Source organism: Eubalaena glacialis, chromosome 6, assembly GCF_028564815.1.
Source record: "Eubalaena glacialis isolate mEubGla1 chromosome 6, mEubGla1.1.hap2.+ XY, whole genome shotgun sequence".
In the NCBI taxonomy this organism is placed as follows: Eukaryota; Metazoa; Chordata; class Mammalia; order Artiodactyla; family Balaenidae; genus Eubalaena; species Eubalaena glacialis.
Window position 1 is genome coordinate 12,736,457 of NC_083721.1, and position 16,069 is coordinate 12,752,525.

The following is a 16,069-nucleotide window of genomic DNA, read 5'->3' on the forward strand; positions in this document are numbered from 1 at the left end:
CTCCGCCCCTCCTCCCTCACCCTCCGCCCCTCCTCCCCTCCTCCCTCACCCTCCGCCCCTCCTCCCCTCCTCCCTCACCCTCCGCCCCTCCTCCCTCACCGTACCGCCCCTCCTCCCTCACCCTCCGCCCCTCCTCCCTCACCGTACCGCCCCTCCTCTCTCACCCTCCGCCGCCTCGCCCCGCCTCGCGCATGCGCAACGGCGTTTTTCCCGTGACCCTCCGCGGCGCAGGCAATTTGTAGCTAATGGCGGGTCCTTGGTCTCAGGCTTGTTGCAAAAGATGCTCCTCTACTAGCTGTGCGTGTGGCGACAAGGGCAAGTGGAGCAACTCCTCGCTCTTAGGCAAGCGGCTCTCAGAAGACTCGAGCCGCCACCAGCTGCTGCAGAAGTGGGCAAGCATGTGGAGCTGCGTGAGCGGGGACGCGTCGGTGGCCTGCACGGAAAGGACGCCGCGCGAGGAGGCTGCGGAGCCGGCGGAGGAGGAGGACAGGCCGCTGGTGTTTCTGTGCTCTGGTTGCCGGCGGCCGCTGGGCGACTCGCTGAGCTGGGTGACGAGCCAGGAAGACACCAACTGCGTCCTGCTGCGCTGTCAGTTCGGGCGGGGGGCTTAGGACTTAGGAACGCCTTCTTCCCGGGTGTGCTGCACCTGGGCGGCCCCGGAGGAGGCGGAGGTGTTTTGGGGCCTCCCAGGGTCTTTATTTTTATTTATTTGCTTATTTATTTTTAATAAATTTATTTATTTATTTATTTATTTATTTATTTTTGGCTGCGTTGGGTTCTTCGTTGCTGCACGTGGGAGAGCACGTTGTTGCGGCGAGCGGGGTCTATGTTGCGGTGCGCGGGCTTCTCATTGCGGTGGCTTCTCTTGTTGCGGAGCACGGGCTCTAGGCGCGCGGGCTTCAGTAGTTGTGGCACATGGGTTCAGTAGTTGTGGCTCATGGGCTCCAGAGCGCAGGCTCAGTAGTTGTGGCACACAGGCTTAGTTGCTCCGCGGCACGTGGGATCTTCCAGGACAAGGGCTCGAACCCGAGTCCCCTGCATTGGCAGGCAGATTCTTAACCACTGTGCCACCAGGGAAGCCCCTCCCAGGGTCTTTAAAGGCAGAAAAATCTGAGATGGTGAGCTGTCCCAGAAAAAGGGGAGGAGGAGAGTCATCCCTGCACCTTGGGCTCACGAGTGACAGGTTCTCTTCTGAGGTTCCCCCATCCCAGAAGAGCAGTGGATGAATCAGTGTCGTCGTGAGCATTACTTAGAAAAAAATGACCAACTAGGTTGTAAGCATTTAGGGTGTAGCTATTCTGTGTTACTCCTCATAGAAATTAGCGGGCTGTTAATCGGTAAATCGTATTGTTAATGGTTTAGGAAATTAAGCTTTTCAGCTGCCTGCTTCCTTCGGGAGATGTCAGGGTTGATTTCTCAAGTCTTCATAGTTGTATCAGCGGACGCCTTTACCGCCTGAAGTGTTAACAACCGTAGAGTTGACAGAACATAATGGTATCAAAAAAATTAAAGGAGACTTGCCATAAAAGCACCAACAACCCTATCAAAATTGGAGAGGAAGGAGGATGTAGTAAACGTACAGGTAACTGGTAGAGCCAGTATCTTTTGAAATCTGTATGTTTCCCCAACGTTTCCTGGTTTTGTTGTTTTCGTAGTATTTATATAGGGGAGTGGTGCACATATTTTTTCTGAGTTGGTGTAAAAATGGCTGTTCTTTTTGGACTTGTGGTTTTCAAGATGAAATTTATGCTCTGTTTGAATTCTGTAAATATTTTATGGCAGAAATTCACCACCGATTTGTTGACATTTGTGGAATGTTTTCCTTCCTGGGATATATTGGGAAGAAAGGAGGACAGCAGTGTCCACCTGTTAACCTGAAACTTTTTGGAATCTCTTTTCTTTAAGGATGCAATTAACGATAATTGCTGAGTCCCTTTCAGTTGTTAAAAGCCTAAGAACATACATTTCCCATACAATTCATTGAGATTAACCCTTTGCAGCTATTAAAATCAATGCAGAAGGACTTATCCCCCAATGCTGACACTCTCATGTCCCCAGAGTTCAACATGCTTTATTCTCATTTATACTTCCAGATACTCTCCATGCATGTATGAGCATGTTTGAATATGTAAATTTTTTGGAATTCCCTAAACATGTAAATTTTTAAAAACGTACTTGAGATTATATTATTTATACTGTTAAGCATCCTTCCTTTTTTATTCTGCACATATATTCTGAGCATTTTTCCATATTAGTGCATATAGATATACTTCACATTTTCAATAGCTACTCGTTGAACCCCCGCTGAGGCAGTATAGATGACGGCCCTCAACTGCATGGGTTTGAATCCTGGCCTGCCGCTTACTAGCTGTGTCTTTTTGGGCAAGCTACTTAGTCTCTCTGTGCCTCAGTTTTCTCCTCTGTAAAAATGGGGATAATACTTAATGGGGTGGTTAGGAGGATTAAGTGAGTTAACGTGTGTCATGTGCTCAGAAGACATAGGAAGTGCCACATAAGTGATATCTTTAATGGAGATGCCATTCATCCTCCCAGTCTGCCCCTGTTGACAGAGGTCTGGGTTTTTTCCCAGTGTTGCCACCATTAGAACAACATGTATGTATTTGGGTTGATTTTGATACAGTAGGAGAAGCTCTTCTTTTTAGTAGGTGAGTTTATGTCATTTACAGCTTTTTAAGGAATAATATTGATATGTTTGGTGTTAAATCTTTACCATCCTTTCTGTTTTTACATCTTTTCTCTCCTTTATCACGTGGGCGCTTTTGTTTTATATATGAAAACACTATTCGGTTATTTAATTTGTCTATACCAGTAGTTTTTAAAATTTAAAAAGTATATATAAATATCCTTTTTTTATCAGCTTCAGGCAAATTGATTTAACACCCTCCCCCCCCCCCTTCCTCCCAGTGAAAGATTAGAAAATGAGCTGTTGGATTAATTTCCATTCCCCTCCCCACTCCAATTGGAGTTAGTTTAATTATTTTTACTTTGTCAAGGTTTATAACATTTACATACTGTTCTGTAGCCATAGCATCGTCATTTAGCTTTAATATAATGTTTCTATGAGCTTATTTCTCAAGTCCAGGACTCTTATTAATAATGAGAAAGCTTATTAATAGCTTTCTCATTCCTGAGTTGTTTATTTGATTAATCTTCACCAGTGGTTTCCCCATCCCCAAGAAAACTTCAAGTTTGAGTGCTTGAAAATGTCTTTCTGTTGTCTTTATACAGGAATGTCGACGTGGCTGCATGTTCAGTTCTGGTGTCATGCTCTTTGCTTTTTCCAGGCACAGGGAGCAGCTAGTGCAAAGGCCTTGAGGCTAGCAAGGCCGAATAGTAGATTAAAGATAAGATTTAGGGAGGAAGGAAGGGGCCAGAAAATTTAGGGCCTTGTAGGCTGTTCTATGGAATGAGAATCTATTCTAGTGAATGAGTTGTTTAAGCAGGAGAGTGATATGACCCAGTTTTTTCTTTGGAGGATGCACTGAAGAGAAGAATAAGCATGAAAGTGGGCAGGTCAATCAGGAGCTAGTGCAGCCGTCCAGGCAGAGGAGGTGGTGGTGGCTTGGGGGCTGGAGTGAGGGTTGTGAGGTAGAATTGACAGGATTTATCTGTGGAGTGTCTGTGTGGGGAGAAGGGTAAGGAGACAATCAGGGGTGATGCTGGTTTCTGATCTGAGCGATGGGTAGATGGAAGTGGAGTTCACTGAGTTAAGGTAGACTGTAGAGGAGGTGAAATCAAGAGTCTGTTCTGGCCATTGTGGGTCTGATGTCCTTTCCTCATGTCACTCTGCTCCCGATTCCCCGCCTTTAGTGTGTTCTGAACTTGGGAAATGGGAACGTTTCCTGCTGCTTCTGGGGTTCAGCTGTGACCCCTGTCCAGGTTGTGGTCTAAAAGGTTTTTGGCTGAGCTCCTGAGGACCCTCTCAGTTACTTCTATAGAAACGAGCTCTGCGTGTGAGATCTGGAGATGTACGCACAGGCTTTTATCCTCTTCCTTGGGTTGATCCCAGTTTTGCTGTGTCTGGCGGGTATTCTTGATAGTCCGTGATTTGAGGTTCTAATTGTCCCAAATTTTACTGTCAGTTGAATTTTTTCTTCCTAATTTTATTCACTTTGTTAATTTCAGTGTTTTCTGGGAATGGAAGGAAATAACTCTTATTCTGCTGTCTTTTTCCAGAAGACCCTGTACCTTTAGTTTTAAACTACCCTGTGTGTGTGACTTTTGGGCCTTTATTTTTTTCTGGGCTTCTGGGTTCTAAAATAAAAGTTGAGTTAGAAGTTCTCTCAGTGTCTGCGTGTGTATTGTAACAAACTGCATTAATAAATTCTTGTTACTTTCTTCTTCCTAGGTGTTTCCTGTAATGTTTCTGTGGATAAGGAACAGATACTATCCAAACGTAAAAATGAAAATGGTTGGTGAGTAAGGCTATATCTTATGTGAATATGTACATTAGAGAAAATGTTTATTTTTCAAATAAAAGTCTTTAAGGAGATCATCAGCAGTAAGATTTGGGATAAAACTTTTTTCATGGTAATCAGTATAAAATCAGTCATTCTAATATACCAATTCTTGAGTGCTGGTGGCGTCCTTTAGATATGAGATGGAAGAGTTTCTAAACCTCTCAGGGCACGTTCTGACACTCCCTTTTTGGGTGTTTGCACTTGGTGTGAAGAAAATCGAAAATAAAAATAGAAAAGGAAAATATCTGTATCATGGAATCTCCAAGCCAAAGGATGCTTTAGATGAATGCTCCCTACCTTTTTCATGTCATTGCACCCATAGAAGATGCTAAGGTCGTGCATACAATGCATACACACATATACGACCTATTGAGGTTAAACAGACAGGGCTGCAGAAGCAACAGCATGGGGCCTCCAGCACTCGCAGGCCCTGTGCTGCCACTCCAGGGGTTGCTATGCCTGCCACGCATCTGCTGCAAGTGGCGTCCTCAGCAAACTGAATGGGAAGCTCTGCCTTCTAGTATTGTTGCCCGAAACGTGTCGTACTGATGCATATGAGTAAGTGGTACACAAGCAGTTAAACGGAAATTAATAATCATATATATTTTTTATTTTAAAATGTTGGTTTTTAATTTTAGTAACGTTAGATTGTCCTATTCAAATAAAGTGTATTTTAATTTAAAAAATTACTCTATTTAAGGAGAAGCAAATTCATAATAGGACAGGTGGTATGTGGATATAAGAAAAATTGTACTGTTGGCATGCTGGTGATGAAAATTTGGAAAACCCAGCCTTAGATCATTTCTCATTTTGTAGATGAAGAAAGCAAGGCCTGAGGAGGTTACAACTTCACTAAGGACGCAGGACTAATTAGTAAAGAGCTAGGATGATGCTTTGTTATTTCTCTTTGTTTCCTGCAGAGTGTTCTCTACTTCCCAACTCTAGTCATTTTGATGTCAGCTTTACCATTTTTGCCATATCCATGTAACAGCTGTGCTGTCATGTACTTAATATTTTTCATTCAAGTGACTCCTAATTTTTATTTAAATTTATTTAAAAAGGAATCTTTATATTACTGCCATAAATGTGTCATTTGCTGTAACTGGAAAGTAACTGTGAAGATAATTACACTGAAAACACATGTTATTAAATTCTAGCTGAGATAGTATTGCCTGGCTGGTTCTGAGCCTGAGGTCTGTTCTCTTACTGTTAAAAGATTTGCAGCTGTGAGGTACAGGTTAAAGACATTCTAGCACCAGACTGAGACTTTCTTCTCTTTATATATAATCAGGATTGTTAGAGAATTGAAAAGGGAATTGACTCTCGCTCTGAACCAGTGTTGCTAAGTCCTGTTTACTTGTATCACCTGAACCCATCCTTTATGCCAAACTGTGGCCCATGGGCCAAGCACCTGTTTGTTTGGGGTTTTTTTTAAGATTTTTTTTTTTTTGATGTGGACCATTTTTAAAGTCTTTATTGAATTTGTTACAATATTGCTTCTGTTTTATGTTTTGGTTTTCTGGCCCCGAGGCATGTGGGATCTTAGCTCCCCCACCAGGGATCAAACCCGCACCCCCTGCATTGGAAGGCGAAGTCTCAACCACTGGACCGCCAGGGACGTCCCAAGCACCTGTTTTTGTAAATACATTGTTACTGGAACACAGATCGGTTATGTATTATCTGTGGCAGCTTCTGTGCTAACGGTGGTAGAGGCAGGTAGTTGCAACAGACACCATATGGCCTGAGAGCCTAAAATATTTGTTCTCTGGATCATTACAGAAAAAAATTTGCCTATCCCTTCCCCAGAGTGTTAATGATCCTTGGTGGACAATATAACATTAAAAGGACATGTAGAATCTTTTTGTCTTATTTCAAAATTTTAGTTAATTTTTCTTAATACTGAATTGAGGCATTTGCATTCTAGGAAAACACCACCTTAGTACCCTCTCTTCTTGTCACTTTTGTACATGCCCTTTGTCACTGGATACTTAAGGCAATGCAGCCTGGAGGTGACTGTCTACATTTCTGATGTAAGCATCTTACTATCATTTTTTTCCTATTTTTGTACATATGACTTAGTAGGGTCAGAATAACATACTTTAGCAACTTAAACGTTTAGGTGTTTATGGATCTCAACAATGGGATTTTTGTTATAACCAGTTGCTAAAGCAGTGGCATTTCTTGTTGCAGCATCCTGGAGACTTTGTACTGCGCAGGATGTTCACTCAACCTCGGCTACATATACAGATGCACACCCAAGAATCTAGACTACAAGAGGGACTTGTTCTGCCTCAGTGTTGAAGCCATTGAAAGGTAAGTTTGATGTATAAATGAATAGCTCATAACTGAATTCTCAGAAACTTGCTTGCAGAGAAATTGGTATGAAAACATCAAAACTAAATCAACACTGGTTAAAATACATTTTTAAATAATTTCTGACAATAAAGCTAGTGATCTTTTGTTTGGACCCGATTTATTTGCTATTGGAAAAGTCTGTCATTCTAAATTGTAGGAGAAAACACTGAGAACATTTTTCAGAGTAAAAATATGTTGTTTTTCTTAACAATCGAATTTAGTTTAATAGGATTTTTTTTAAAAGCCATTGTGTGGATCAATATATTTTGTCCATTTTATTTTTCCCTCTAGTTTTTAGTCTCCTAGAATATCATAAAGAAATAGGAATTTCAGAAATGGTCAGGAAAGAAGTCCCTTTGGTGTTCTGGAAAAGTAGAAATACAAAGTCCAACTATTTCCTTGAGGGTGGTAAATAATTGTCTGCTTTTTTTGAGAGATGCAAGGAAGTACCTTCATTTTTCAGGACTTCTAAAAAGCGTTAGGAGACAAGGTGAATTAGGGTCTGATGACACATATCTTAATGGCCCTCTAATTCACTAGCCTTTTTAAAATAGGAAACAGAATTAATCAGTTGACCCCAATGTATTTTCACTTATCCTGGAAAAGATGTAACCCTCAAGATTTTAAAGGTGCCTAGGAAACCTTAAGTATCAGGAAAGACGAACAATTTAAGAAGGAAAAAAAAAAATGCCTACACTTTCATTACTCGAGGTATTTCATCACTCCGGTTGAATTTCTTAGCGTTTCTCTTTAAAGAACTTAAAACAGTATTCCTCTTATTATAATTATAATTTTTCATTTAATTATTCTTTGATAACTGCAGTTTTGCCACCTTCTTTGAAACTAGACAGGTTTAGGTCAAAATTATAAAATCTGCAAACTTTTTATATTCCTTACACAAGAGAATAATATAGCAAGCACTGCTCATTGATGTAAAGCATGTAGGCCTGCCTAGAGAGAGATCAGATCTGTTTTGGTTTTAAATAGAAGACCCAGGCCCAAACAGCTGCTCCCTTAATCTCCATGAGAATTTTACTAAGATTTGTGAAAATTATGTGGGGGAGAGTACAGGTATAAACAACGTTAACTCTTCAGTACGGTTGGTACAAAACTTTAAAAGTGATGCATATCTGTATAAAAGAAAATGTGTGGAAGATTTCTCCATAGAGGGTCATAGTATTGAAGCTGTTTTTTCCTGAACAGTTGAATACCTCTTGGGGCAGAATTTTAATGACAAGGAACCTGGTTTGTTTTGGAAGTGGATGCCCTCTGAAATGTTTATTTACAGTGTTATAAATTACTCAATACCGTTTAATTCCCCCCCCCCGCCCGTCTCATTTTTCTTTTCTAAACAGGATATTAATTGCCTTCTGCAATTTTGCCGCCCATGACATTTTTCAGAAATTTAATCAATTTAATCTTGGGTTTCCAAGAGAAGACTGTTCTTATTTGACAAAAGAAGTGACATATTGAAGTTGTTACATGTAATGAAAGACTCCCACTAAAGAAATGCAAACGAATCAAGTTCCTTTTTTTGAGAAATACCAGCACCTTCTTCCCTACTGTTTAGATTTATTTGGTCACCGAAGCTGGGCCTCTTCTCCTTCCATCACGAGGCCAATTCTTCTGTTCTTTGTATTTTCTAAACCACAGCATCTCATCACCCCAGAGAGTAGAGCAAAACCTAAGTTATAGGATAACTGTTGAAGTTGCCCAAATCTAGGTAATCAAGAGTTGACTACACAAATTATATACTAAAAGTCAAACTTGAAAATGCACACGTTCCTGAGAAGTTACATTAAAAAAAAAAAGTAATATAAAGCAGTGGCTTCTTCAGGATCTTTTAAAACTTTAAAATAGAATTTTGAACCATGAGTGGTAATGTTTTGCCACCCAACTTACTACAGAGCAAGTTTATTTCCGATAACAAAATACTTACAATATTGGGAAATATGTAGGGCTCTCGGACAAAGCTGTTATGGAGAAAAACAGGATTTCATGTAGTTCAGCTTCCTATGTAGGTTGCTATTAACAAAAGTAGTTGTTTTATGTGTTTACTTGGTACTAATATATAGTTTGATATACATATTCGAGTTTTAATATCATTATTTTATTTATTTATTTATTTATTTATTTATGGCTGTGCTGCACTGCATGTGGGATCATAGTTCCCAGACCAGGGATCGAACCTGTGTCCCCTACAGTGGAAGCGCAGAGCCCTAACCACTGGACCACCAGGGAATTCCCTTAATATTATTCATGTAAATTTTATATTTACTCCCTTTTCATGTTTTAACTTTGTACTGTTATTATACTTCAGTTATGTTTTAGGGTCCTCTGAAAAGCAAATTGTGTCAGAAGATAAAGAGCTTTTTAATCTTGAAAGCCGAGTTGAAATAGAAAAATCTCTAAAGCAGGTAATCTTGTTCTGCACTTTTTGTATCTTTGTATGAACAACTTCCAGTCAGTGAACAATTGCTCCTCCACGAATAATCCTTAATGTGTTTTCTGTTTTGACCTTAGCACTTCCATGGTAAGAGAGTGCTTATTTTATTTTTTTCTTATTTATTTATTTCAGTTGTTGGTAAAGTTGATTTTTTGGGGAGCCAAACTACAAATTAAGCTAAAGCTTTATCAAAAAAATAATAAAGAAGACACTTCATGCTAAAATCAAAGTAGTATATATTCTAAAACTATTAAAATAGAAATATATCTTCTTAATCAAGTCAATATTTCACGGTAAAAATAGCCTTGTTTTTGAATGTTAACATCCTCTCACAGATAGGCAAGATAGTGATGAATGTATAAAAAAGCTACAGATTAGAGGTTGAGAACTACTGTTAATAAACTTATGTCTTATTTAAATGGAATTCTGTTAAATACTTAATATCCATGTGTAATGCATAACATGTTCAGAAATTGTATTAATGATGAATATTTTAATCATATTTAACCATGTATGATTTTAATCATGTATTTTTTTTAAATATTCTTATTTCAATTCAATAGATGGAAGATGTTTTGAAAGCATTGCAAACAAAGCTTTGGGAGGTTGAATCAAAATTGCCCTTTACCAGCTGCAAAAGCTGAAATCTGTTCCAAGTCTCCCGTTCTGGAGTCCTTCGCTGATGGACAGTTGTTTCACGTGTAGCAATTCTTGTTATAATTTACTTCACTTAGAACTGAAAGAATTCAAAATGGTCATGTACTTTACCTTCTCTTGTACTGATCAAATGATCAAACGAGAAGAATTGGAGAATTACTTGTCCAGCTGTATTTGATGGTAAAAAGATGATTGTTTCCTAAATTCCAATTTTAAAGTCATGATACTTCCTGGAAGTGAAATTTAGTAGTTTTTATTTTGATAAACTGCCATAATTTTCTGAACGGTTTTCTCCTCAGTACCAAATTCGTTATTCTTTATTTCTTATTTTTTTTAAACTTTATTTCACCTTTAATACTTTGAACAATATTTAATATTGAGTGGTAAGAAAATCTTAGAAGTTTTCCCACCCACTGTGTGGTTGAATCTCCTCTGAAAACTAATGCGTCCAGCTCTGTGGAGAAACCGGTCAGTTGAGTTATTTGTCAGAACTATTCAAAACCTTGCACAAGAGCAGAATAGCATGTATTCTCGTGGCGGTAGAATTCCGCTTGATCCTGTTTATTTACTACTATATGCCAAAAAAACCTGACAGAGTATTTACCAAAAAGGGTAGTAATCATTTCTGAGGGTGGGATTCTGGGGAAGTTTTCAGTTTTCCAATTTTCTATAATGTAAGACTTAGAGTAAGCACATGTTATTTTTATAATGAGGGAGAAAATAAAGATTAAAACGAAGTGCTTTACAGTTGATTTTTCCACAACAGTTATTTACCTGAGCTCAGAAATCCTGGTGTCATGAATTCTACACATTTACTGGGCATGGCAGTGTGAGGGTCCAGCTCAGGACTGTAAAGGTAACCCTAGGTTTCCCCAGGCCGTCTCTGTTTTTGAGTGGACATGAGGCCACGTAATGTTGGTACTCAGCATATTTGAGAACTTCCCTAATTATGTCTGAGGAGACTTAAAGTTGTCATATAAAAGTTCCCAAGTCAAATTGACTCGATCATTGATCATTCACAATTATTGAGTTCTTTTTTGATATATCTGTCAGCAGCCTCTAATAATTTGAAATTAGGGAGCCGTCCAGGTCTCTTCTCAACACCTGCTGGCAACAAAACAGTCATCCTGCCTCAGTAAGCTTGAGGAAGTCCCAAGGGTCTGTCCTTTTAGGTGCTTCGGTGGCACTTGCATGAAAGTTCATTTAGAACAGATGGGAGAGTATTTTAACAGCGAGATTCAGCTAACTTTCTGGTTGCACGGGTAACAGAATTCTCCAACAGTCACTTTTCAGGGCCATTCCAAAGAGGTAGGCAGTTTGGCTCCCTAATTCCTTTTACCCTGTTCATTCTGGGGCAGAATTTCTAGCTAATCCATACATCTTGAAAACTACTCATTTCACCAATGAAGAGTAATTTCTAATATCCACAGTGCTAACCAAGCCTCTGTTGTGGTTTGGGAAATAAACAGCCCAAGTGCCTTTGTGGCTTCTCCAAGTGTAGGCCTTTGATTAGTGTTTCCCTGCAAATTCGCCACCCCTGGAATTTTATCTCCAGTTAGGGTCCTTCAGATGAAGTTAACTAACCGTCCCTGGGGTGTAGGTGGAGCGCTCGCACACATTTGTATCACATGGTCTTTGCTGAAGCATCTAAAAGCAAATCCCAGGAAATATATGTATTTATAAAATATGTATCTCCTTGTAAGGCACAGTCCATATCTTTGGCTTCTGCCTGTGATGTCACTGAAGGGATGGCCTTGCCATCACCATGGGAGAGAGAGCTCTGAGGCTCCCACACTGCTTACTCGAGGGGTCCACGTGGGACTGCTTCATCCTCCCTGTGTGCTGCTCTGTGGCACTTAGGAGGAGAGGGGCCTTTCTCACACTCCGGGCCAGCCTCTCCTGAGGCCACCTGTTCCCTGAAGGCTGGTGGCCTGGCTTTTCTGGCTTTGCATGATGTCTCATCAGAATGCTATTTTTTTTTTTTTTAAACTTGCCTTATATAGCCACATACTAAAACCTACGACTTGAGGAATGAGTTCTTGTTTCTATTCCTTCTAACTGGATAATGCTGTGCGCTGTTGTTTCTGGTTACTAAGCCCTGGCAAAGCACTGCCCATGAGCAGGAGTAAGGGTCCTGAAGCAAGAAGTGGACATTCCAGTGCAAATTGCACAAGGCTCAACAAAGAGGCTTCAGATAGGATCTACCCAGAATTTGTTTCTTCAGCCATCTCTGTGAAGGGTACTACCCAGTCCTTTAGGGAGAAGCTATGGAGGCTCGTGTCAGGATCTGTTACATGACATTTACAGATTGTTGTAAATGCTTGTGTGTACAACATTGTACATGGTTTCCATCCCAGAGTGTGGGTTCTGCTGTTCTCAGCAAGCTATCCTGTCATGTTCATAAACTTCCGAGCTGAAGCGCTTGCTCTGGGGGTTGCTTGTGTAGGATTGATGCCTGGACGGAGTGCGTCCTCCCTGGTGATTCTCGTCAGGCTTCCGGCATTTAAAATGGGCAAAACCAGGAGAGTGCCTCCTTGCAGAGATGGGTCTGGGTGTTCAGTAGGAACTTCTTGAGAGAAGGGCCCCTGATGAGCAACGTGATGAGATTTTGAGGGAAATCTCAGGGGTAGCAGAAATCCTGGGCTAGAGTCCCCCCTTTAATTGCTGTATTAGCCATGTGACCTTGGGCAAATCGTTTAGTCATTTTGAGCCTGTTTCCTCTTCTGTAAAATGAGGTATAATAACCTGCTTCCCTTGCATCAGATAAATGAGACAGTGCTTATGATGGTACTTTGAAAGCTGTAAAGCATCAAAAAACAAGTGACAAAGATTTAGCCTTGTTTAAATAGGGTTGATCTGGTTTAGTCTTCTAGCCAGTCTACCCATAAGATTGTATGGATGTAAAAGAAAAAAATCTGAAACACCGTATTAAAAAAAAAAAAAAAAATATATATATATATATATACACTGGATTTAGTTCTTTCTCTAATTACAAATACATGAACATTGTAGAAAATTTGAAAAGTAGAACAATAGTACAAAGAACAAAATAAAACCCACACACAATCTCACAACTAGAATAATTATTCACTTTTTGGAGTATAATCCTTGTCGTTTTATATGCAAATTTGGAATTGTTCTTGTCATATTGTTTTTAATAAAAATACTTTATAAACATTTCTGCATCATTAAACATTCCTTTGTAACCTGATTTTTAATGACTACCTAGGATGAAATATCTACTTTAAAACCTGTTTAAAAGTGATCCTATGGTATGAAATTCACGCTGTTTAGTGGCTTAACAGTTGAGTTTACTTGTCAAATAAGAGAGGAGGCATGAAAGAAATCTTCAACCAGTCACCTCTTTGTCTAACGCCAGGGTGTGCAGGAGCTGAGAGCCAATGGTTAAAATTTCAGGAATTTGTGAGCCAGTTGTTCAATCCTTGGTAGCTTCAAATTGGCCATGATTAGGAATATTTACACCAGAGAACTTGGCAAGTGCTAAAAAAATCAGGATTTCTTCCCCCCAAAGAGCTGGTTTCCCAAGCACATTACTGTATATTTTGAACCTCCCTCTATACTGTTTGACTTGAAGTTTGAGAAGAGAAAATGATTTCTCTGTTCAACACCCAGAAGACCAAGTCCTAAGATCTTTTCATTAAATAAATCTAAAATGAAATGCTGTATCTTTAGACCTTAGTGATTCAGTAGTCACAGTCTTCACCTCTTCTGAGGAAGAAGTAAAATACCTGAAAGCAAATGACTTAAGATTTTACATAGTCAATGTTGGACACATCTTTTTTGTTCTTCCTGAATAAGATAAATTACTGGGCAGTTGCTTGCCTGGGAACATGCAGAGAAAGTTCATTTGCAATCACTTTTGAACTGAGGGAAGATAATTTACTCTTCAATCCGGACATGTTTTGGGTACTGATGGTTAATTTTGTTTAATGAGAGCTGGGTTTCATCTGTAGGGTGTTTTGTTATCCAGGCCTCTGATCTCGATGGTCTGAGTGCAGTCAAGGCCAGTCTATATAATTGTAGTCTCTTTGGAGTGTTTACACTTGCCTAAAATCTTGTGATAATAATCTGAGAGGCAGAGAGTGTGAAGTGAGGGAATCTGAGGAAGGGATGTGCTGTAGTCTTGAGTTTTATTGGCCCAAATGTGATTTCAAAGAGAACTGGCCTCATTTCATTCAAATCAGCCCCCTCTTGACCTCTGCGAGCTTGACAAAATTTAATTAACTCGATAACATTTAGCCCCTAAACAATGACCACCCTGGTTTTTAGATCCTCTAATTTTAGGGTGGAGAGGGGGACAAGGTAATTTCTCAAGGGCCGTTTCGACCTTACAACTCATGTAAGCTGAAAGGAAACCAGAAATAACTCAAAGGAAGGAAATGAGAATCCAGGAGCCGACTTCAAAGACTTGAGGATAATTTAGTTCTCTTCACACCCGTCACCTTTGTGTCTCTTTCAGCTGCAGGCTTGTAATTTCGGAGGCTTCTTGAGAATCATAGAAATTTTGCAAAAGTAGGATGTATGTTCCATTGAGTAACACTTTCCAAAGCAAATACAAGAGTGTGTGACCATTTTGAAGAGAAATTTTATGAAGCCATCAAAGAGTTTTCCCTAAAGGGGACAGACAGCTGCTTTTGACTGTCACAGTTGCCTCCCTGGGGGGTGACCTTTCTGTTCTCAGGCAGCATTTAGTGATCATTTACTGTGTACCAAGGGCTGTGCTCGGAGCTCCACCTAGCTTGTCTCACCCCATTCTCACAAAACTGTCTTTCATAGAAATCCTTTTTCCCATTTTAGAGATGCAGAAACTGAGGCTCAGAGAAGTTAAATAAAGTGCGTGAAGTCCTGCTCGGCTGGTGAACGGAGCCTGGGCTTTCCTCCTGTGCAATGCTGCTTCTTCTCTACACTGGGTGCATTTGTGGTGCTTCCTTGCTTCCTAGCAGTAAAACACATAAAGGAAAGCTATATCCGTTACTGTAGTACTAGCAATTTAGTGTCCAGAGGGTTTAGAAGTCATGAGCTTCTCCCTTGTTTTCTTCCTATAATTGAAGCCGATTGAGCCCCCTTGATGTGAGTTGCCTTCCCTTCCTTTGTCCCTACCTTGAGATTCTCTGGCTGTCGTATCTCCCGGCCTCACCCCTGCTCTGCCCAGAGGTGCTGGCTGGCCTGTTTCAGGCTCTCACCTTTCCATGTATCTTACGTCTCCCTTGCAGCCACCTTCCGTGTGATTGATTTTACTGCACTTATCACAACGAACATCATATTTTATGTTTGTATGTTTAATGTCTGTCTCTCTATTGGAGTGTATCTCTACGAGGGCAGTGATTTTATCTGTCTTTTGGCTTGTGCTGCAAGGAATGCAGCCACGTGGTAAATGCTCATTTATTGTTCAATGGACTGAATGAATATTGCTGCATCACGTACCTATTTTCTCGCATTGTCAGCCTCTGTCCACTCTGGTTTCTCGAATCTCACCCTGCAAGCATGCCCAGGTCTCTTCTTGGTGACAAACATCCTCCCTGTGACCCTGCTATCCTGCTTGTAACTGTACCCACTCCACCCCCTGTGGTATTCCACCCTGGGCATTACTAAATCCACTCTTTTGAAAGCCACCAAGGAGTTCCTTCAAAGTGCTACTGTCTCTGAAAGCCCTAAAACTTCCAACAATTTAAAATTGTCCTCCCCTTTAAAATTCTCTTCTCAGCTGTCCGCATTTGTCAGTGACACATGATGACATATGCAGGGGCAAGATGCCATGAGGCCTGGGATTTGCTGTAAAACGTTTCAGTAAAGTAACTATACAGCAAGAGGGAGGGATCACATGGGCATGGCTTGATCACTGGTCATGGTTGCATGGGTATTGGGCTTCATTATATCTTTACTGTTGTGTGTGTGGAAGTTTTTTTTATAAATTTATTTTTGGCTGCATTGGGTCTTCGTTGCTGCATGCGGGCTTTCTCTAGTTGCATCGAGCAGGGGCTACTCTTTGTTGTGGTGCGCAGGCATGTCATTGCGGTGGATTCTCTTGTTGCGGAGTACGGGCTCTAGGCACGCGGGCTTCAGTAGTTGTGGCTCGTGGGCTCAGTGGTTGTGGCTCGCGGGCTCTAGA

The 16,069-nt window shown here is 40.5% G+C and overlaps 1 protein-coding gene across 1 annotated transcript; it reads left to right on the forward strand.

The window, feature by feature from the left end:
• The first annotated feature begins 217 nt into the window (after nucleotides 1–217).
• MIS18A (MIS18 kinetochore protein A) lies at nucleotides 218–10,033 on the forward strand. The gene is made up of 5 exons (XM_061192915.1): nucleotides 218–588; nucleotides 4,370–4,436; nucleotides 6,672–6,794; nucleotides 9,157–9,253; nucleotides 9,846–10,033. The coding sequence occupies exons 1-5, from the start codon at nucleotides 246–248 to the stop codon at nucleotides 9,924–9,926; spliced, it is 711 nt and encodes a 236-aa protein (XP_061048898.1). The 5' UTR covers nucleotides 218–245; the 3' UTR covers nucleotides 9,927–10,033.
• Nucleotides 10,034–16,069: the final 6,036 nt, after the last annotated feature.